The sequence below is a fragment of the Rhinopithecus roxellana genome, chromosome 3 (genome assembly GCF_007565055.1).
Source record: "Rhinopithecus roxellana isolate Shanxi Qingling chromosome 3, ASM756505v1, whole genome shotgun sequence".
NCBI classification, from domain to species: Eukaryota; Metazoa; Chordata; class Mammalia; order Primates; family Cercopithecidae; genus Rhinopithecus; species Rhinopithecus roxellana.
The window spans coordinates 17,545,745-17,570,477 of NC_044551.1; the positions used below are offsets into that span (position 1 = coordinate 17,545,745).

Sequence of the window (24,733 nt, forward strand, 5' to 3'; positions counted from 1 at the left end):
CTAAAATTTGTCTATTAATCCCACCCCTCCGCTGCAGGTCACCCAGGTTCCCCTGCCCAGCTTCTGTCCCGAGCAGCAAACACACGGTTCACAAGGGTTTGCTTTTCTGACGAAGTGTGTTGCCAACACGCACTGGGACCAGACTCCAGACGGCGACCACTTGGCCAGGGCCCCCGGGGTCCATGCCAATACCCAACGGTGCCCTCTGCCCGTCGCCCACTTCGGCTCCTTTTCAAGGACAGCTATCACGCCGCCTCTGGTCCCTGAACTTTCATCACTCTTCGGGAAGGGCTTTGTCTTTTTAAAGGAGATTGGGGACGAATATTAATGACTCTAGCCGAGAATCTATCAAATCCGCTCAATTCCATGCCAGGGATAGACTCAGGTCCTTGCACCGGAGGCGAGCTCCTGACACTAGCTCGCGTTCGCCGCACACTGTCACCCCACAGACCCAGAGATCGCTCCCACTCCCCCAAATCTGCAGGGGAAAACATAGGAGGGGGTCACGAGGCACCATCCTGTAGCCCAGCTTCTCCTCTGCCCCAGTCCTCCGCATATAACCTGCTTCAAACGCCCAGGATAAAAGCAGTCACCTTGACTCTAGCGCCTCGGTCCTTAGAGGTCTGGAAAACGCCAGGAAGCCCAAGGCTACCCGGCGCGGGCTCGCCTGGCCTGAGACCCACCCTGGAAGACGAGTTTCCCTCCCGCTGGCATCGTGGCAAGTTACCACTTAGTGGCAGATAAAGCAGGGCGGGGCAGGTGGAGCGGGCGCCGAGCGCCTAGCCGGCAGCCCCTGCGCGCCTACCTGGAATGGCTAAATTGGTGAGGGGGATGCTGTGGATGCTCTCCGGCAGAGTTGCCATCCAGTCGGCTAATTTCAGCTCGTTTTTCCCCTGAGACGAGGCCATCGTGCAGTCGGCGTGCAGCGCGCTGGTCCCAGCACTCCTCGGGCAGGTTGGCAGGCTGCTGCCGCTAATCCAATGTTTGCTCCAGCCCCGCTAGAGTTTACACTCCTCTGTGCGCCACACCCACAGGATGGCGCAGACACATGCTAATTTTAATAATTATTCAAAACACCCCGTGCTCCCTTAGTGCCTCCGCCAGACTCCGCTGGAGCTTTTGTTCCTGACGTCGGTGCTCTGCTCTCTCCGCTCTCCCCTCCCTCTCCAACTCCCTCCTCCCGTCTTACCCTTTCTAGGCGTCTCTGCCTTTCCTCGCCATTCTGCAGCTTTCCCTGGTTTATTTTTCTTTTCTATTCATTTTTTTTTCCAACTGCTTTGCCCATGGCTTGCTCGGTCATTTGGTGTGACTTTCTCGTCCTGTTTGTACGAAAGACAGTCTTGCAGTTGAACCTAAAATCCTAGTAGACTTTGGGATGTTATTGCTTCCTGAGGAACAGACTTCTCATGCTGGCTTTCAGGGCTTTCCATCGCTATCAAAGAGCTTTCCTTTTTGTAATCTACAACAGGTTATACCTTTCCTCAGCCAGAGACCACAACCCTGTTTATTAAAAAATGATGATCTTTATTAACTCTTTTGCCTACTTTGTGAAATATCTGGTAAGTGTGGGTCAGTGAAGGGCATGGTAAATTCTAGGTGGTTCCCACCTAATCCTGGGTACCTTGCTCCAGACATTTCAAAGTCAAGAAATGCTGTTCCCCCTTCTTTTCTCAGATCATGAGAAGTCTACATTATTTCTATGGAGAACACTGCCTCTGTCCTGTCAGTTTCATGGCACTCAGGGTAAGACTGGAGTCTTATGCTGGAAGAAAATCACCACATCTCCCAGTGACATGCTCTAATTATTGCCAGTAGCATTTGTTGGAATGTATTTGGTACCATTCAAAGTGATCTATGTAACTGTCTGGATTTTCATTCTTTGTAGACTGGAAAGATGTGCCTCTCTCAAGAGAAATCACTCACTGAGCCTCCAAAGAACTGTCTGGGTCCACCTGCTCTCAGACGAGTAGAAGGAGAGAGATGAAGTTTTACAAATGTAATGAGAACAGCAGTGGCCTCAATAGGAATTATAGGAGATGAACTGAAAGTGTGCTGGGCCTTTTCAACCCAGGAAATGGAGATGCAATAAAGAGACCTCTGTTCTTTCATGCCAGGGTTGTGTAAATTTTTATTTTTCTATGGGAAATGCTATTAGATTGGGGAAATGACAATCAACATAGGAGACAAAGAGAGCCATAAAATATGACAATAATTATTCAAGGTTAGTGAATCCATTTAATCCCAAATAGCATTAAAAAAAAAAGAAAAAAACCTAGAGCCTAGCTTATTTCCTGCAATGATGCTAAATCCTGAGAATATTCACCCCCAAATGGGGAGCAATATGGGAAAGATAGAGGACAGGTAATGTCTCATCTTGGTTATCAAATTTTCCATCTCCCTTATAAAACAAATTCATACCTTCAAGACGACATGGTACAGTTATCTTTAATGATGAGGAAGAGATGTACTGAATTTTTTCCCCAAATAAATCTTAATATACATGCTAGTACAACAGAATCCACATATCCTTTTAATTAGGATGATAATTCAGCTTACTATAGGACTCCTGGTAAAGAGATCTACAAACACCACCCTTCTGTAAGAAACCTACAAACACCACCTAATGCTGGTGATCTAAGGGCACGATTGCAGGGCAATGAGGAAAGTTCAAATCTAGCGGTCAGCTGCTCTGTCTCTGAGCAGTTTGAGCAAGTCCTCTAGTCTCCGCTAGCCCCAGTTTTCTCCATTATAAAGTGGTAATAAGAACTCAGAGATTTGTGGTGAAGCTTCCAGAAGAGAGTGCATATATGTTTAAGATAACAGGATATGTGTATTTACCATTCTTTGTCTTTTCTATACTTATGAAATATTTTTTTCAAGAGCATGAAATAATTATTGAATCTGGGGTATATTTTTAATAAGACACATTTTAGAAACGTGCCCTGTTAAAGTATACTGAGCTTATGTGGCCCTAAAAGTTTACAAAGCATTTTTTAAAAAATGAAACCACCTTAAATGGTAAGGAAACTTCCCTCTCTAAAGAATCATATTATCTTTTGGCAAAACAAACAAACAATCCCTTCTGTGTTTCGTCTGATTTGGATTTCAGGATTTTAAATGTCTTGGTTTAATATAAGTTATTATAATTTTCTGCTTGCAACCCATGAAAAAAGATGGCCTGAAAGTTGATAGTTGTGAATTTCTTTCTCAACCTTATAAACAATATTTTGGGCAATTATATGACCCAGTTTCTCCATCTTTCTATCACCAACCCTGCTACCATTTATTAAAACACATTAGAACAATCACATAATTTCTCTGGGCTTTAATTTTATCACTGGATTAATCAAGGTTCTCCAGAGAAACAGAACCAGTAGTATATAGAGAGAAAAAGAGATTTAGTTTAGAGAAATTGTCTCATATGATTTTGAGAGCTGGCAAGTCCAATATATGTAGGGCAAACTGGAAGGCTGGAACATGAGATAAGAATTGTTCCTGCGGTCTTGAGTTCAAAATCTGCAGAACAGACCAGCAGGCAGGAACTCAGGAAGGACTTCTATGTTGCAGTTTTGAGGCAGAATCGCTGCTTCTTCAGATAGCTTTAGTCTTTGTTTTTAAGGCCTTCAGCTGATTTAATGTGGCCCACCCACATTATAACAGGTAATGCACTTTACTCAAAGTTAAATGATTATAAATGTTAATCACATCCACAAACACCTTCACAGCAACATCTACACTAGTGTTTGACCAAGCAATTGGGCATCACATCCTAGCCTAATTGACATATAAAATAAACCATCAAACCCACTTGCAAATTAACTAGAAGTTACTACCAAACTCTAAAGCCCCCTTTGACTCTATTATTCTATCATTTTATTTTCTTTATGATTCTTTCCTATTTATATAGCTGCTCAAAATAGCAAAAGGAGGCATGTAATATTTACTTTCTTTCTTTCTTTTTTTTTTTTTTCAGATGGAGTCTCACTCTGTCGCCCAGGTTGGAGTGCAGTGGCGCAAACTTGGCTCACTGCAAGCTCCGCCTCCCAGGTTCACGCCATTCTCCTGCCTCAGCCTCCCTAGTAGCTGGGACTACAGGAGCCCGCCACCATGCCTGGCTCAATTTTTTGTATTTTTAGTAGAGACGGAGTTTCACCGTGTTAGCCAGGATGGTCTTGATTTCCTGACCTCGTGATCTGCCCACCTCGGCCTCCCAAAGTGCTGGGATTACAAGCATGAGCCTCCTCGCCTGGCCTACTTTCAATTTTTAATTCATGCAGACAACTCAAGATATAGACCAACATTTTTTTTCCCCACAAAACAGATGAGAAAACACCAATGGTTTTTAATTATGGCATTAATAGTAGTCTACCTCTGAGAATCAAATGCTTTTAGGCATAAATGAAAAGAGAAAAATGACTCATTGCAGTGGCTTCGTGCTACCACCAAAAGTTGTTTGTGTAATGCTCTGCTGTCCATTAAATTCATACTATGCAAAGTTGATGAACATGGATACTCATCTGGAACATTTTCTTACTTCATATCCTCCTCCACCCATAAAAATACATAACTCTTTGCCATGTATGTTCTTCCATTACTTCATAATCTTTCTCAATCATTGGAGATATATATTTTATTTTTGTAACTGCATTTATTTTGAATTATGTTCTGAAAAGCAAGGGTTCTTATAGATCAGAAAACTTTAGAACACATTTTAGTCAAAGAATATTTTGAAAGAGGAACTTTGTTTAAAACAATTCTGCCAAATTATTTTTTTAAACACAGTATTCTAAAATATACACTTACAGAGTCAGACTTAAAACATATCCAAAAGGGCAATAAAGAACCTTTGTGAAATTAACTATTAATAATCAAATTTTTTTACTATACAATTTTTATTTAGATATTCCACCCAAAGAATTTTTCTGTTTTAAGGACAAAAAATGCTTTTGTACTTAAATTCAAAGTAGAAAAAAGTGATGACCCTCTCTTTTCACCACCAGTTTAACCCTGCAGAGTTTTCTGTCTTATCTCTCTTGTCCTCTCCTAGTCTACCTTTTATATGTCAGCCCTAAACAAGCTAATTTATACTCACTGAATATAATCTATTGGCTGGAACCACCAGTTACAGAATGCGGTGATTCAAATCCAGGTCTTCCCAGTCAATTACTGTGCGTTTCTTCGTATCTTTTTCTGAAATATAAAGAATGATTATTTTCTCCTGGAGGTGGGGAAATGGAAGATGCTATGAAACTTAATAAAGTAAGGAATTTAAAGCTTATTGAGGCCGGGCGCGGTGGCTCAAGCCTGTAATCCCAGCACTTTGGGAGGCCGAGGCGGGCGGATCACGAGGTCAGGAGATCGAGACTATCCTGGCTAACACGGTGAAACCCCGTCTCTACTAAAAAAATACAAAAAACTAGCCGGGCGAGGTGGCGGGCGCCTGTAGTCCCAGCTACTGCGGAGGCTGAGGCAGGAGAATGGCGTAAACCCGGGAGGCGGAGTTTGCAGTGAGCTGAGATCTGGCCACTGCACTCCGGCCTGGGTGACAGAGTGAGACTCCTTCTCAAAAAAAAAAAAAAAAAAAAAAAAAAAAAAATAAAAATAAATAAAGCTTATTGAACAGACTGGAACATGAAAAATTATACTTTCATGCTTCTTGCTTCCACCATGACTTTGCTCATGGACATGAAATGAATGTACTTCATGCTTTCATCTATCAAAATTCTTTCCATTCTAACCAATGCCTCTTTGCAATTTCCCTTACTATCTGTAAGTAGAAGTAATCTTTCTTATCTCTGTACACCCATTGCTGTTTGTTTGTAGTATTGTGTCTCTCATTCTCTAGCTAGTCTTAAAGCATAATGTAGGCAAGGATGATGTCATTTAACACTCTCTAATGTCTTTCACAGAGCCCAAGACATAATAAGGGCTCATTCTAATCATTCGTTTCACTCACTTATTTCATAAATATTTATTGAGTGTCTATTATGTGCTCTCAGAAAAAATAGAGCAGCAAGTCCCTGAACTCTTTGACTTGATGCTCCAGGCAGAAAGTGGCAAATGATAGCTTTATGGCTCAATAAATAAATGACTTGGCTGTATCTCTTATCTCAATGGCAAAATCCAAATTTTGCATCCCTATTTTTAGCACTTGGGTAAGTAGCAAAACACCAAAGACTTACACCTTAGTTTTGAAAATACATCTTAAAACAAAAATTGGAAGAATTGTTTTGTCTCTCTATACTTTTTCCCTTAATCTTTCCCATCTCTATTGCATTTTTCCCTAATACAATAGGGAATAAATTTGGAAATAACATGACAAATTCTTCTAGATTTCTGGGGGTCATTACTACAAAATGTTTGATTTCTCAGAGCTTGGGCATTGGTGGAGGTGGAAGTGGCCTGGGAAGGGAGAGGGAAACTGTTTTAAATTCATGTGCAGAGTAAAAAAAATCCTGGAACTCTTCTACCCATCACTGCCAAAAACTTAGGGCCATTGTACAGCAATACTTGTGGAAGCATTATTCACAATTCCCAAAGGTGGAAACAACACAAATGTTAATTGACAGATGAATAGATAAACACAATGTGGTATATACATTCAATGGGATATTATTCAGCCTTAAAAAGGAATGAAATTCTAACACCTACCACAGCATGGATGAAACTTGAAGACATTATGCTATGTGAAATAAGCCAGACACAAAAGGACAAATATCTTATAATTCCACTTATATGAGATTCCCAAAATAATCAAGTTCATAGAGACAGAAAATAGAATAGCAGTTATCAGGGGTTGGGGCAGGGAGAAACAAGGACTTTTTGTTTAACGGGTAGAGTTTCAGTTTGGGATCCTGAAAAGTTTCTGGAGATAGATAGTGGTGGTTGCACAACAATGTGAACGTTCTTAATGCCACCGGACTGTACCCAAAATGGTTAAGATGGTCAATTGTATGTTATGTATACTTTACTAAATAAAAAAATGACCATTGACTCTGTTGGGCAAATTTACCCTATTTGTTTTATCAGTTATAAAGTTGTCATTGTAACCACTTAGTTTTAATAATAGTTTATTCTCCAGCTAATGACTATCAAGAACGCATCTCAAGTTGAACAAATTGAACTTATCATTTGTTGCGCTGAGTGAGAATGTGCACCATGGGAACCTGGGGACACCTTAGAAAAAGGATGTTAGAAAGAACTTAAAATATTTGAGCTTGCATTAGGTGATTTGAAAGAGAGTTTAAGAAAGTGGAGCTTCACTCTGATTTGGATGCTGTCAAAAAGTGAGGAGAAGGTAATTCTATAATTAGGTATCATCAGAAACCTTATCTAGAGTGAAGAAACACTGAACTAAGGCTAAATCTGTAATTGATAAATAGGAGTCATTCATTAGAATAGAACCGTGGGTCATTTTTGCAGTGTAAGACAGTATTAATATTTTATTTTCAGGCGTAATTACAAAGACTTCATATTCTTTTCTCTTCTTGATTCACCAAGGTCACCTGTATAATGCTCATGATCCAGAGCATGTGTATGTTCAACAGGTGGACACCAAGGCCTAGCTGACAGTACCAGGAGAGCTCCTAGATGCCAGGGACTATTTTGTGCTTTCTCATAAATAAGTAGAAGGACACAGTCCAGTCTCATTTACTTGAGGTTTCAAGAATGCTAGTCTAGTGGACCTTGGTCAATGATAGACACTACTGGCAACTTTGACATGTACTTCCCATTAATGACATTTTAACTTACATTTTATAGCAAGAGCAAATTGATGCAACAAAGTAAATTATATTCCTGTGTGTGCAAACTGATTGTTGTTCTTGCACAAGTATGCCCTGCAAGACTTTTTGTATATTTCTGTCATTCTCAAATAGTCTGTCAGCTACACAGAAGCAAAGATAATCCCTGCTGCAGGATAACTCACTCAATTTGCATTTCTTTCCAGCCTCTTCTTGCAAACCCCAAAGGCAATCATCTATATCTAGGGCTGTCTGACAGGCACAGGTAACGCTGTGGGACACTCTGGCACCTTAGAGAAAGAGATTCTGAGAAGAAAAGTTAGATAATGAGCTCTCAGTCTAGCTCTAGTCCTAGAACTGCAGTTCAGCCTGTGGAAGAGTGTGTCAGAAATATGGACATGGTGTGAGAGGCAGGATAGATGTCTTGCTGTTCAGGGAACTCAGAGCAATGCTAAGCCCTTGGAAAAAGAAGAATTAGAGACTGATTTTTTGTAATTATTGATTTTTTTCTGGCTGTCAGTCTAGCAACATTTAAGACTACAGCTTTGCCTAATAAAATTTTACTCTAAAGAACAGTCACCTCCATTCAGTACTAAACCCTTCTTTACAACTTTATGTAACCCCCTAATCCATAAGTATGATTTTTTCTTTTTGTTTTCATCATATGAACAATTAAAATTTGGAGCTATTTATTTTCATACTTGAGCTCAATGGATCAAATGTAACCATGCATTAAGGAAATGGTACCATGTCCTATTAAATTGAAGAGGTTAATTCCACATAATTTATAGCACCTTGATTTTATTAATCAACACTGTAATATGTGGGCACATCGCTCCTGTCAAAGAGATTTTAAGGGTGAGAGCAGCATGGGGGAAAATAAAGCAGAATGCATTTAATTTTTTCTTCATCCCTCGAGAAAAAAGTTGTATTTAAAAAGTTATTTATATTTTCAAAAACTTAAGAAAAAATATAAAATGCCGAGGTCTGTTTTTTTTTTTTTTTTTTTTTTTGAAACACAAAAATTTGAGGTATTTTGCATCAAGTCATAAGCTACAGAAACTGAATAGCTGTCCACAACTTCAGTGCTGAATACAAACAGATTCATAATTTGCTCTGGGCATGTGTTTATCGTGGCTTCTATTGTAAGCCTGTAACTACATTAGTATGGTGATAAATACTAAACTTTTTTTTGTGGTTCCCAACCAAATCTTCCTTTTGGCCCTGTCTTTGAAAACATTTTGTGACGAAAAAGTTCAAACAAAAAAGTAGAAAGTACAGTTAATAAACCTCCACATCTCCCTCACTGATCTCAGTAATTATCAGCTCATGGGCAATTTTAATTATATCACATACTTCCCTTCCAAGCTGGATTATTTTGAAGTAAAGTCCATATATGATAACAATATTTAATCCATAATATTTAAATATATTAAATTAATACCTATTGTATCTAGACAAACAGCCCATCCAGATTTAAAAATCACCAATGATTGGCTGAATTAACCGATTAAATTTTTCTGACTTAACAGATTAGTCACCTGGATACAATATAAATTTGAAGTTTTAAGTTCTCTTCTTTTTTTTTTTTTTTTTTTTTTTTTTTTTTTTGTCACCCAGGAGACAAAAAAAATCTGTTTACCATTGCAACCTCCACCTCCTGATATGAGATTTCACCATGTTGGCCAGGCTAGTCCCGAACGCCTGACCTCAGGTGATGCACCCACCTCGGCCCCCCAAAGTGCTAGGATTACAAGCGTGAGCCACTGTGCCCAGCCACTCTTCTCTTTTTATTAACTCATATGTAGATAAATGCATAGGGCTTGCATCGTAGGGAAATTATGAAAAGTGAAATTAAAACTTCATGAACATAGATCATCCTAAATTCAAAGTAACCACAAACTCCAGTTGTGTAATCACTATGGATATACATTGTTAAGAAGATAATTAGTTTCCCTGTATCCATGTATATCATCACTGCAATTACAGTGTACTGTACTCATTGCCTTTATTCCAAATAATGTAAAACCTTTTATTTTGAAATGATTGAAGTTTGTGTATTTTTATCACAATGTTGGTCCCTTTTTTCCAAAAAAAGCAAAATAAAATACATCTATCTCTAATAAACAAATGGATCTAGTCCTCATCTTGTTCACTATGCTATATATATTTTACATATGGGCAATAATATAATTTTATTTAATTACTGCATTTAGCTTGGAAATAGCATTCGACAAAATATTAAAAATACATTTGCAGATGTTCTTATTAATATATAAAGACATTTTTACTGTTATAGAAAAATGGCATATTTCTAAGACATAGGAATACATTACATAATAATTATATAATAACAAATAACATTTGAACTGAGTGCTAAATTGCTATATTTGGAATCAACGTATCTTTGAAAGGTTATATAAAGAGCTTGTTAATAAACTTGCCTTTACACACACTGCAGAAAGTGTTATAAAATTTCTACTACATTAAATAAGAGAAAATTATGGATACAAAATGGCTTAGGAGCAGCTTCCTTGGCTTCAGCAAAAAAATTATGGGTCCAGATAAGTTGAAGTCCAAAATTTATCATAAATCATATAACAACTGACAGAAAGGTCCAAAAGAAGACCTGCAAATAGCACAATGCCTTATTTCCTTGACTGAATGATTCTAATTTATAAAGTGTAGTAGAAGAGAATAGGACAGATGAAAAAATATAACTCAAGAAGAAATCCCTGCATATACATCATGGTGGGATGAGGAAGTTATAGAGATACCTTCATAAAATTAGTAAGCTTTCATCCTCCAAATTAATGAGTTTAGTAGAAAGTTCACATAGGGCACTGAAAAATGGCATACTTCTTAAAGTGAATAATGCAGGTTTGCAGACACAAAGTGTCACAAGACTACTCTTGATTTTGCATGGGAATTTGAAAATACAATACTCAAATTTATGGTTAGGTAATGTGGCCACCTGCAGGCTGTTAAGCAACAGAGGAAGAATATCCCATTCTTATGCTAAGAATAGGAAGTTATTTTCTGTTTAAAACAATTTATAAGCCCGATGAGGTGGCTCACACCTGTGATCCCCGCACTTTGGGAAGCTGAGGCGGGTGGATCACCTGAAGTCAGGAGTTCAAGACCAGCCTGAGATAGTGAAACTCCGTCTCTATGAAAAATATAAGAGTTAGCCGGGTGTGGTCGTGCACACTTGTAATTCCTGCTTCTTGGGAGGCTGAGGCAGAAGGATCGCTTGAACCCGGGAGGCAGTGGCTGCAGTGAGCCGAGATTGTGCCACTGTACTCCAGCCTGGGCAACAGAGTGAGACTCTGCTAATTTATAAAGCATAGTAGAAGAGAATAGGACAGATGAAAAAATATAACTCAAGAAGAAATCCCTGCATATACATCATGGTGGGATGAGGAAGTTATAGAGATACCTTCATAAAATTAGTAAGCTTTCATCCTCCAAATTAATGAGATTGCTCTCATTATAATTTTCATCCTCCAAATTAATGAGTTTGCTCTCATTATAATTTTTCAAAAAAATTATAACAGCATTGTCATATACTTTGTGTAATTATAAAACTTAAATTCTTCACACATGATAATTGTGGATATAATTTTCCACAACGATACTACTTATTATACCTCATCAACTTTGATTATTGAGATTGAAAAATAATATATTTACTATTATTGGTTTTCATCTTATTCTTGCCTTCTTTAACAAGCATTGAAAAATCTAAGATGTGGCTTTTGGCTAAGAGACATAGGGTTAGGTAAATTCGGCATTAGAAAAAGAATGGGCCTGAATTGACTGCAGTTCATTACAATGGCTATAAAGGGGATTGGTAGACCAGCGCCTAGTCAAAAACCATTGTGAAATAAAATATACTGAATAGTTGTTGGAAATAATAATAAATCAATTTGAAGGAAGTGCATTTCAGTATGTAATGTGTTTAATGAAGTGATTTGATAGTAAGACATTTGTTAATAGTCATGGGAGAAATTAAAATATAAACAGTTTTTAAATTATGTGGACAGATTTCATATAAAGCAAATATTGGCAGGTCAACTAATGAGTAGTGTAATGCAATGGTTTCAGACCAAGAACCAATCATTTCAAGGGTCTGTCCCTGTTAATTATTAACTATTTTAATGTTAACATATAGATTAGCCTATATAATCTGTGCTGGAAGCAATGGACTGTAGAAGGAAATCAAGGAGAGGAAAGAAGAATTAGAGGGAAATTGTGATAAAGCGCGAAATGGAATGATTATGAAATTAATCATGAACATTTTTGACCATTCTTTACAACAAAAAGTAAAATAGAAATTTGTAAATTATTTAGCTAATATAACTATTGTAGAAAATTTGACTAATTTAAATCAAGATATCAAATTTCACTCTACAAGACTCTTATTTGATAAAACTAATTAGTTTGTTCCTCTTCCCTTAACTTTCTGTTGCATGAATACTCCCTACAGCTAACCTCTAAGAAAACACCCAGATTAAAATAGGGGTAATTAATTCAATTATTTGGATATTTTGCTTATCAGTAAAGCCTGAGGTTTTTTATTTTTTTCTTCATTTAGATATTTTGGCAGTAAATATCACTTAATAGAAATCAATCCCAAGTACTGTCAGCCCTCTTAGCCAAAGCTAAGCCATCATATCCCCTGTGACCTGAACATACACATCCAGATGACCTGTTCCTGCCTTAACTGATGACATTCCACCACAAAAGAAGTGAAAAATGGCCTGTTCCTGCCTTAACTGATGACATTACCTTGTGAAATTCCTTTTCCTGGCTCATCCTGGCTGAAAACCTCCCCCACTGAGAACCTTGTGATCCCGCCACCCCTGCCCATCAGAGAACAACCCCCTTTGACTGTAATTTTCCTTTACCTACCCAAATCCTATAAAATGGTTCCACCCCTATCTCTTTTCAGACTCAGCCTGTCTGCACCCAGGTGAAATAAACAGCCTTGTTGCTCACACAAAGCCTGTTTGGTGGTCTCTTCACACGGACGCGCATGAAATTTGGTGCTGTGACTGGAATTGGGGGATCTCCCTTGGGAGATCAATCCCCTGTCCTCCTGCTCTGTGCTCTGTGAGAAAGATCCACCTAGGACCTCAGATCCTCAGACCAACCAGCCCAAGGAACATCTCACTGATTTTAAATTGGATTAGTGGTCTCTTTTTTACTCTCTTCTCCAACCTCTCTCACTATCCCTCAACCTCTTCCTCCTTTCAGCGCCACACTTCAATATCTCCCTTCTCTTAATTTCAATTCCTTTCATTTTCTGGTAGAGACAAACGAGACACATTTTATCCGTGGACCCAAAACTCCGGCACTGGTCACAGACTCGGGAAGGCAGCCTTCCCTTGGTGTTTAATCATTGCAGGGATGCCTCCCTGATTATTCACCCACGTTCCATTGGTGTCTGATCTCCGCGAGGACACCTGCCTTGGTCATTCACCCACGTTCCCTTGGTGGCAAGTCAATTGTGGGGACGCCTGCTTTGGCTGCTCACCCACATCTCAGCCCAGGGTTTCTCCCCGCCCGCCTTCTCCGTGTCTCTACCCTTCTCTTTAAACTTGCCTCTTTCACTATGGGCAGCCTTCCATCCTCCATTCTTCCTTCTTCTCCTTTAGACTGTGTCCTTAAGAACTTAAAACCTCTTCAAGTCTCACCTGACCTAAAATCTAAGCATCTTATTTTCTTCTGCAACACTGCTTGGCCCCAATACAAATTTGACAATGGTTCTGTAGCAGGATGAGTGGCAGACAAAACTCCTCAGACGCTGAGTTAAAGAAGGAAGGGGTTTACTTGGCCGGGGGCAATTGGCAAGGCTTCTGTCTCAAGAGCCGAGCTCCCCAAGTGAGCAATTCCTGTCCCTTTTAAGGACTCACAACTCTAAGGGGGTGCATGTGAGAGGGTCGTGATTGATTGAGCAAGCAAGGGGTATGTGACTGGGGGCTGCATGACCGGTAATTAGATCAGAACAAAACAAGATAGGGATTTTCACAGTGCATTTCTATACAATGTCTGTAATCTATAGATAACAGAACCAATTAGGTCAGGGGTCGACCTTTAACTACCGGGCCCAGGGTGTGGCACTGGCTGTCTGCCTGTGGATTTCATTTCTGCCTTTTAGTTTTTACTTCTTCATTCTTTGGAGGCAGAAATTGGGCATAAGACAATATGAGGGGTGGTCTCCTCCCTTATTCCCCCCTTTTGAGACTCTCACTCATTTTATTAGTGGGATTTCTCACTTTCATTTTCACTACCCATGTCTTCTTGCCAGACAGATCGATAGTGATTTACATAGTACATTTGTGCTGAGGCATTTTGGTGAACTAAGGTAGTGATGAAGCTTTTTATCATTCAAAGAAGTACAGGTATCAAACAATAGGCAGGTTCCTATTATTATTATAGCACTATTATAAGAGTTTTAAATCCTCCTAGTGCTGGGAACCATTTTCCAAGCATGGCCCCAGGATCAAATCCATGCCACACTTCCACAGGCACATGTGCCAGTTTTATCATATCGCTAGCTATGTCTTCAACTACTTGCCCTTGATTATCTATGTGTAGGCAGCAATTAGTAAGGTTAAATTTCCTGCAGATCTCTCCTTCAGCTGTTAGCAAATAGTCGAGAGCTAATCTATTTTGATAGATAGCATTTCTCATCAGAGTTTCTTGCCGGGCCAGAATACTCAAGGCTCTGCCGGTTTTATTAGTGATTATTTCTAAGACAGGTTGTAACTGTATGATTCGGTTGATCATGTAAATGGGGGTTCAGTATCCCTATGAGCCATCTTGTGCCCAAGTAGCAGGCCCATAATATTGTATGATTCTCTCAGGGAGCCATTCATCATCTTTCCAATTTCCTATAGCTATACTTCTCTTTCCACGGGAAGCATAGACAGGGAAGCCCAGGAATTCGCCTGTTTTTATGGGCAGTAGGAAGAAAGATGGTTTAATAGTGCCAATAACACAACTACCTGCCCACTGATCAGGTAATTTGGTATAAACTTGATGCCCACATATCCAATACAATCCAGTGGGGGCTGTCCACTCCCGGTGGGATTCTGGGTGGGTCCACATGATTTGCAACTTTGGGAATCTGCTAAATGAATTCCTCTCTGTTTGATTTGAACTCCACCAAGTGACTGTTTTTGTGGTGCCATTATATGGTTTCTGTCCCAGACAACTAAGTCGTCCTATAGGGTGAGCGAATTCTTTTCTTCTCTAGCTATGCAATATTGTCCAATAATTGAGGCTTTTAGGACCCAGAAATTATCAGGGTGATTCGTTTGAGCTGGGAATTCATCAGGAACTGCGTCTGTAGGCACTAATTCTCGGGCTTCCCATGGCCATTGATCTCCCATTACATTTCTTCCACATACATAACATGAAGTGACATTGAGAAATTAGGCTACATGCTCGGCTAATTGCAAAAACAAATTTCTTGTTTTTTTTTTTTTTTTTTTTCTGGAATTTCTGGTACTGGTACATTAAGCTCATCATAAAAAGTTTGAAACACTGGCTCAGAAGAACGTATGTAAACTTCTCCTCAAACCAAGATATTTACTCGAGGATCCAGTCTGGCCCCGTCAATTCCTAAGGTCACACACTCCTCTTTTTTCCAGCAGGGATTAAGGGTATTGGTTATTACTAGCTCTAAGGGGTTACGTTGTCCCTTAGTACAGGAAGGGCCATTTTTTCCTTTCTGAAGGTGGACTGGATCCTTTTCATCATTTTTTTTCCTTTTATCCAAGTGGCCTAAATGACACAAGACCAGTATTTACATTTATTTCCACACAGTCGTAATTTATGACAGATGTACTTATTTTCTGTCATATAGCCTCTTTTCTAATTAAGAAAACCACACTTTATTCCTAACTTACTACTATTAATGACAGCACAGGTATCAAATTTTAAGGTGACTTGTTTGGGCACCCTTTTTTTCCTCTGTTTTGGCTAACACTTTACTCATATTGTTTATGAGTCCCCACCAGTCCTCAGTCCTTAATCTTATTTTAAAAACTGTGGTCATGGGAGGCTCAGATGGGTCATAACACACATCGGGTTGGTCATTTCCTGGTATACGTACCTTGTATAGAATAACATTATACAAACAAGTTCTTTTTAGAGTTCCAGTACACTTATAATAACCGTAAAATAATAGGACCATAGCAACCTTTTGTCCTCAGTGACTTGATGTACACACTGGGAACAGTCCTCAGTCTGAGGAAGGTAAATTGAAGTCCTTACTGTACAAGTCCAAATTTTAAGGAAAATGAATCCTGCAGTGAGTTTCCTCATGCTTCAGCCGTGCGTGGACCAGTCAGCTTCCGGGTGTGACTGGAGCAGGGCTTGTCATCTTCTTCAGAGTCACTTTGCAGGGGCTGGCGAAGCTGCTCCCATCCACGTACCACTTACAGTCTACTAATGTTTAAGGATGGTCTCGGAGGTTGGGCCTGCTAGAATAAACTGAGTCCAACACCTCTACATAGTTATGTTCAACTGGGCTCTCTGATACTAAAATATTGACTCAAATCCTGCAGCTATTTGATTTCAAGCTTTAAATTGATCTTGTATTCCTCGTAGGACCCCAATTGCGTCTAAATAGACATGAGAGTCAAAAGGCCCATAAGGGGCTTCTCTCACTTTATGATGTCTTATTATTTTTTTTTTCCTTCTGGTTGATGAAATGCCAGGGTGAAAAGGATAGCCAAGTGGACTAAAGTATAAGTGCCACTCCAGTTATTCAGCAGAGTGCCCAGTAAAGGTCCACCACAATACCACCACACATCTGCTCAGGGATGAACAAGAGCTGACTGATTGATAAGCTCTTGAAAATTCTTAAGCTCACTGCATCCTTTCAGATCTCCAAGGAATGCTAAGTTTCCTCCCTGCCGTGAGAGATACAAAGTGAACTTAGTGTTGGGAGACGGAAGCTGGATGGCCCTCGGGGACTGAACCACAGGGACTTTGGGATATAGCAGAGAGAGCCTGGCATGACTTATTACTCCAGGCTATAGAATCCTGGAAAAGAGCTATCATGCAGCCTATGCCTGGTCGACTGGAGGACCACCTTAGTGGAAGGGAGACAATCTGGGCCTCTGGCCTGCCATGTGCACAAGCATAACAATTGCTTTTGTTTAATGTGCAGATGGAATATTTAATCCATTTTAACCAGGCATTTGCATCTTGGTATCCTGTCTTAATTGCTAAAGTTTGTTTTAAGTCTTTAACTTCTATGATCCTCTAGTAAAATGAATCTATGCTTTTAGGGAAATTACAAAAACCAGTTGGGGCAGTCCATCCTTGCTCTTCAGTGGTCCACAGAATGTTGGACCAACTATGGCATGAAAGCTGTACATCGGGGGGTAACACTCCTGGTTGGCACTGGGGTCTTTATCGAAATCTCCGCAGATTAAATGGTCCTACTTTACTAATGCCTAGTCTGAGGACAGTCAGGAGGGACAGAAGTACTTTTCAGAAGTAGAAAGCTGTCTTTGACTTGGCAAGTCCTCACAGGGTATAACAAAGCAAGCATTAAATGCAATAGTTTGAGGTGAAATTGACTTGGTTATATTAATAACTAGATGGTCAACAATAGAACGAGGAAAGAAGAAAGAGTAATAGAATGGATTAAAAGAGTTAAATTTTTCTTAGCTTTAGTTTGGTAGGGTTTTCCCCTGGGACTATGGCCAATGACTCTGGAGGGGGTGGCACTTTCTTGACTCGGGTGTGATGAGTCCATCCTTTTTTTTTTGCTGTACGAACAGCAGTCTTGGTGGTTAGCAGCACAAGGTAGGGTCCTTCCCAGGCTGGCTCGAGTTTTTCTTCTTTCCACCTTTCGATGAGAACATGATCTTCAGGCTGGTGCTGGTTTACTGGAAATTCTAGGGGTGGTACATGTGCTAAAAGACTTTTAGGGTTTTTTTTTTTTTGTGTGTGTGTGTGTGTGAGAAAGGAAAGTGGAAGATAAACCAAGTACATAATTTTTAAGAAAATGACCTTTTGTTTTAAATGTGGGGGCCTTGGCAGTGGATTTAGGTCCTTAGTGCCTTTTTACTGAGAAATTTCCTTTAGCACCTATTTTTATTAGTTTTTAAACCAAAGAAAGCCAAATACCATTTCACATTTAGCAATGCTTCTTGTATGATTTTTATACAAGATAAGCTACATTTTATCTTTATATTTGTGTGTTATTAATGTTAAACCTAATTTTAATAAAACCTTGTAGACATTTTTATTTAATTTTTAATGTTTGACAATAAGGTAAGATTTTATAGACTCTTTTTAATCTTTTATAATTTTTGCTAAAGAGCAGGTTGGTGCTTTAAGAAAAACCTGTTATGCTTTTACTTTAATGTCCAGTTCACAGAAGAACTGGGTGATACTTCTTTAAATTTAGCTAATATGTTTATACACAGAATGTTCTTTACAATTAATGTTTTAAACCTTGCTGAAACCTTCAAAACAGTAATTTTTAACTTTTTAGTGTAGATAAAAATATACATTCTTATGCCTCCTTATAATCCTTTTACCAAAGTTATATTTTGCTTTTCTTATACACCTGGCACGTAAACTGTTTGTTTTTGTTTTTGTTTTTTTTCAATAGTTTTACATTCAGGTAGCCTAGTTACTTTTAAATTATACAACATTTTTTGCATAAATTCTTTTTTTAATACACTTTTTAAATAACTTTTTTTCACGACTTTTACAGGCAATTTTTTGACATGCCTTAACTTTCTGACTTATTACAAACATTTCTTTCTTTAAACAACCAGTTAATTTATTTCAGGACAAGAATTTACCATATAATACTCTTTTTAGATAAATTCAACCCCCCGCCCTTTTTTCCCGTTTTTTTTTTTTTTCTGAAGATAATAACCATTCTATTCCAAAGCGAGCCTTTTTTTTTTATGTCTGTGGACTAGACTGTCTAAGGCCACAAGAATAGAATTACTGTAATACATGTTACACTGTTAACTTTTAGCAAACTTTACTTTTGTTAAAAACCTTGTAAGTTTGGGATTTTAATTATCCTTTGCTATTAATACGACCTTGTTTTGTCCAAATTAGAATTGGTATGATGGCTTTTAAAGGAACAAGGTACACTTTTTTTTTTTCCTATCAACTACTTGTATATCTCTTTCTTTCTCTCTTTGACTTTGTCTCTCTTTCTTTGACTTTCCTTTTGCCTCTGTCTCTTCCTCTCTCTCTCTGTCTCTGTCTTTCTCTCTCTCTCTCATTGACTCCCTCTTTGTCTGTCTCTTCCTCTCCATCTCTTCCTCTCTCTCTCTCTTTTCCTCTTTTCCTCCCTGTCTCTTTCCTTTCTCTCTCTCTACTGGTCTTTCCTTGCCTCTGCCAGCCGCTTATGCTGCTGTTCTCTCAACCACTGTATGTTGGGGGCAGGGGATCTAAAACAAGCTGGCCTGGGTTCCCTGGCTTACAGGTTACCTTGTGCCATACCTTTGAAACAAGGGACCTGTCAAGGCTTCCTTCTAATGGCCAACCTACCTCTAACGCTGGCCAGTCTATCTTACACAGTTTTACGTTTTCCTGGTGTCATAGTACTCCATAGTCTCCCTTAAATCTTTGTTTTGAAAATTTTCAACATAGTTCCTAGTGGGGTGGGCTTACTTTGTGCCTCACCCATGTTTCCTCTAGACAAAACACCACAAAACAAAGAACGGGTAAAAAGGGCACACACACACACTTTTGTAGTTTACACCAAACCAAAATCAGAGTATCCAGAAATCCAAGCCATGTCAAAACCAAAACGAAAGTATCAAACAATCCAAGTCAAGTCAAAAACAAAAACCAAAGTACCAGGACAGGTACACCATGGGTGATCAGGCCACAATTCCACTCAAATGGAGTGGACAAGTTCCCAAGACCGGTCCTGTCAAGCAATTCAAACCAAATCAAAATCAAAACCAAAGTGCCGATAAAGGCACGCCATGGGTGATCAGGCCACGCTTCCACTCAAATGGAGTGGGCAAGTTCCCAAGACTGGTCCTGTCAAGCAGTTCAAACCAAATCAAAACCAAAACCAAAACCAAAGTGCCGATAAAGGCACGCCATGGGTGATCAAGCCATGCTTCCACTCAAATGGAGTGGGCAAGTTCAAAGACTAGTCTTACCAAGTTTTAGATGTCCAGACTCCAAGTGCCCATTCCTTGCCAGTGTTCAGTCACTGTGTTGATCCTCTAAGGGGGGCCTGCCACACACTGCTCTGGCGGGGCATCCCACCGAGGCAAATGCCTACCCTGGAGCGCTCTCAGGATGCGCGTCGCTTGGGCTGGTTGGAGTCCCCATCAGGGATGTTCCACAGGGCAAGCTTAAGCCACCTAAGAAGCTGCCTTGACCATCCACCATTCACCTCGCTTCCCGGTCAGGGAATCAAGAAATGTAGCAGGATGAGTGGTAGACAAAACTCCTCAGACACCAAGTTAAAGAGGGAAGGGGTTTATTCGGCCAGGGGCATCAGCAAGACTTCTGTCTCAAGAGCCAAGCTTTTAAGGGCTCACAACTCTAAGGGGGTGCATGTGAGAGGGTCGTGATTGATTGAGCAAGCAGGGGGTACGTGACTGGGGGTTGCATGCACCGGTAATTAGATTAGAACAAAACAGGATAGGGATTTCCACAGTGCATTTCTATACAATGTCTGTAATCTATAGATAACAGAACCAATTAGGTCAGGGGTCGACCTTTAACTACCGGGCCCAGGGTGTGGCGCTGGCTGTCTGCCTGTGGATTTCATTTCTGCCTTTTAGTTTTTACTTCTTCATTCTTTGGAGGCAGAAATTAGGCATAAGACAATATGAGGGATGGTCTCCTCCCTTAGTTCTAAATGGCCAGAAAATAGCACTTTCGATTTCTCCATCCTACAAGACCTAAATAATTTTTGTCGGAAAATGGGCAAATGATCTGAGGTGCCTTACATCCAGGCATTTTTTATGCTTCATTCCCTCCCTAGTCTCTATTCCCAGCGCGATTCCTCCCAAATCCTTCTTTCCCTCCCACCTGTCTCCTCAGTCCCAACCCTAAGCCCCCAAGCGTCTCTGAGTCTTTCCAGTCTTCCTTTTCTACAGATCCATCTGATCTCTCCCCTCCTCCCCAGGCTGCTTGTTGCCAGCCGAGCTAAGCCTCTGCTCCTCCACCCTACAATCCTTCTATCACTTCCCCTCCTCACACCCGGTCTGGCTTACAGTTTAGTTCTGTGACTAGTTCTTCCCCACCTACCCAACAATTCCCTCTTAGAGAAGTGGCTGGAGCTGAAGGCATAGTCAGGGTACATATAGCTTTTTCTCTATGAGACCTCTCTCAGATCAGTCAGCATTTGGGCTCTTTCTCGTCAGACCCCACTAAATATATACAGGAATTCCAATATCTAACTGTCTTACAATTTAACCTGTAGTGACTTAAATGTCATCCTGACTTCTACCCTGTCCCCAGATGAACGGGAAAAAGTTTTTTCTCTAGCCCAGTCTCACACTGATAACCACCAGCTTCACAAGCCAGACCTCCAGGAAGGCATTATAGCAGTTCCCCAAGAGAATCCCCAATGGAATTATCAGGCAGATTCTCCAGGTATAGCTAGGTGAGATTACACGATTTGCTGCCTAGTTGAAGGGTTTAAAAAGGCAGCTTACAAAGCTGTTAATTATAAGAAACTTAAAAAAACTACCCAAGGTAAAGACAAAAACTAAGCCCAGTTCACAGCCCGCTTAGCAGCAACCCTTAGATGCTTTATTGCCCTAGATCCGGAGGGGCTAGTAGGCTGCCTTATTCTTAATATGCATTGTATCACCCAGTCAGCTTCAGACATTAAAAAAAAGCTTCAAAAATTGGAATCCAGACCTCAAACCCACAACAGGAATTAACCTCACCTTCAAGGTGTACAATAACAGAGACAAGGTAGCCAGACAGCAATGCATTACTGAATTACAGCTATTTGCTTCTACTGTAAGACAACCCACAACCAGGTCTCCAGCATAAAAGAAATTCAAAAAATCCAAGCCACAGCTCCCAGGGCTCTTTCAAAACATCCTCATGGGCCTTGCTTCAAATGCTATAAAGCCTGGCCACTGGGCCAAGGAATGCCTGCAGCCCGGAATTCCTCCTAGTCTGTGCCCTGTCTGTGCGGGCCCCCACTCGAGGTGGGACTGTCCGACTCACATTGCTGCCACTTCTAAAGCCCGTGGAGCCCAAACCCAATGTTCCCTGGCTGAATCCTTCCCAGACCTCCTCAGCTTAGCAGCTGAAGACTGATGCTGCCCGATCACCTCGTAAGCTCCCTGGACCATTACGGACGCCGAGCTTTGGGTAACTCTTACAGTGGAGGGTAAGTCCGTCCCCTTCTTAATCAATAGGGAGGCTACCCACTCCACATTACCTTCTTTTCAAAGACCTGCTTCCCTTGACTCCATAACTGTTGTGGGTATTGATGGCCAGGCTTTTAAACCTCTTAAAACTCCCCAACTCTGGTGCCAACTTGGACAACATTGTTTTATGTACTCCTTTTTATTTATCCCCACCTGCCCAGTTCCCTTATTAGGCCAAGACATTTTAACTAAATTATCTGCTTCCCTGACTATTCCTAGGCTACAACCACACGTCATTGTTGCCTTTTCCCCCAGTTCAAAGCCTCCTTCACATCCTCCCCTTGTATCTCTCCACCTTAAACCACAAGTATAGGACACCTCTACTACCTCCTTGGCAACCGATCATGCACTCCTTACCATCCCATTAAAACCTAATCACCCTTACCCTGCTCAACACCATATCCTAACCCGCAGCATGCTTGAAAGGATTAAATCCTGTTATCACTCACCTGTTACAGCATGGCCTTTTAAAGTCTATAAACTCTCCATACAATTCCCCCATTTTACCTGTCCTAAAACCGCACAAGCCTTGCAAGTTAGTTCAGGATCTGTGCCTTATCAACCAAATTGTTTTGCCTAGCCACTTCAGGGTGCCAAACCCATATACTCTCCTATCCTCAATACTTCCCTCCACAGCCCATTATTCTGTTCTGGATCGCAAACATGCTTTCTTTACTATTCCTTTGCACCCTTCATCCCAGTCTCTCTTCACTTTTACTTGGACTGACCCTGACACCCATCAGGCTCAGCAAATTACCTAGGCTGTACTGCTGCAAGGCTTCACAGACAGCCCCCATTACTTCAGTCAAGCCCAAATTTCTTCCTCTTCTGTTATCTATCTTGGCATAATTCTCATAAAAACATATGTGCTCTCCCTCCTGATCATGTCCAGCTAATCTCCCAAACCCCAATCCCTTCTACAAAACAACTCCTTTCCTTCCTAGGCATGGTTAGGGCAGTCAGAATTCTTACACAAGAGCCAGGACCGCACCCTGTAGCCTTTCTGTCCAAACAACTTGACCTTACTATTTTAGCCTAGCCCTCATGTCTGCATGCAGCAGCTGCCGCTGCTTTAATACTTTTAGAGGCCCTAAATATCATAAACTATGCTCAACTCACTCTACAGTTCTCATAACTTCCACCTATCAATCTCTTCCCAAACAAGGCAAGTGGTTCTTAGACCAAGGAAAATACCTCCTTCCAGCCTCACAGGCCCATTCTATTTTGTTGTCATCTTATAACCTCTTCCATCTAGGTTACGAGCCACTAGCCCATCTCTCAAAACCTCTCATTTCCTTTCCATCGTGGAAATTTATCCTCAAGGAAATCACTTCTCAGTGTTCCATCTGCTATTCTACTACCCCTCAGGGATTGTTCAGGTCCCCTCCCTTTCCTACACATCAAGCTCTGGGATTTGCCCCCACCTAGGACTGGCAAATTGACTTTACTCACATGCCTCGAGTCAGGAAACTAAAATACCTCTTGGTCTAGGTAGACACTTTCACTGGATAGGTAGAGGCCTTTCCCACAGGGTCTGAGAAGGCCACCATGGTCATTTCTTCCCTTCTGTCAGACATAATTCCTCAGTTTAGCCTTCCCACCTCTATACAGTCCAATAACAGACCGGCCTTTATCAGTCAAATCACCCAAGTAGTTTTTCAGGCACTTAGTATTCAGTGAAACCTTTATATCCTTTATCATCCTCAATCTTCAGGAAAAGTAAAACAGACTAATAGTCTTTTAAAAACACACCTCACCAAGCTCAGTCACCAACTTAAAAAGGACTAGACAATACTTTTACCACTTTCCCTTCTCAGAATTCAGGCCTGTCCTCGGAATGCTGCAGGTTCCAGCCCATTTGAGCTCCTGTGTGGACACTCCTTTTTACTGGGTTCCAGTCTTATTCCAAACACCAGCCCAACTTGAACTGCATCCCAAAAACTTAGATAGAGCCTAAAAACTCATCAACCAAGCAAGTAATTACGTTGAACCCCCTTAGGCTATCTCTAATTGGATGTTCTAAGTCCTCCCAATTCTTAATCCTTTAATACCTGTTTTTTTCTCCTTCTCTTATTCAGACCTTGTATCTTCTGTTTAGTTTTTCAATTCATATAAAACCACATCCAGGCCATCACCAATCATTCTATATAACCAATGCTCATTCTAACAACTGCACAATATCACCTCTTACCACAAAATCTTCCTTCAGCTTAATCTCTCCCACTCTAAGTTCCCATGCTGCCCCAATCCCACTTGAAGCAGCCCTGAGAAACATCACCCGTTATCTCTCCATACCACCCCCCAAAAATTTTCACCACCGCAACACTTAAACACTATTTTGTTTTATTTTTCTTATTAATGTAAGAAGACAGGAATGTCAGGCCTCTTAACCAAAGCTAAGCCATCATATCTCTTGTGACCTGCAGGTACACATCCAGATGGCCTGTTCCTGCCTTAACTGATGACATTCCACCACAAAAGAAGTGAAAATGGCCTGTTCCTGCCTTACCTGATGACATTACCTTGTGAAATTCCTTTTCCTGGCACATCCTGGCTGAAAAGCTCCCCCACTGA

General features: G+C 40.5%; 1 protein-coding gene across 1 annotated transcript in view; it reads right to left on the reverse strand.

Moving 5' to 3' along the window:
• Nucleotides 1-1,023, reverse strand: part of PLCXD3 (phosphatidylinositol specific phospholipase C X domain containing 3) — a 216,004-nt gene extending 214,981 nt beyond the window's left edge. Inside the window, exon 1 of the mRNA XM_030927978.1 lies at nt 806-1,023. Coding sequence (XP_030783838.1) covers nt 806-908 — 103 coding nt within the window. The 5' untranslated portion in view covers nt 909-1,023. The remainder of the gene's footprint in view (nt 1-805) is intronic.
• Nucleotides 1,024-24,733: the final 23,710 nt, after the last annotated feature.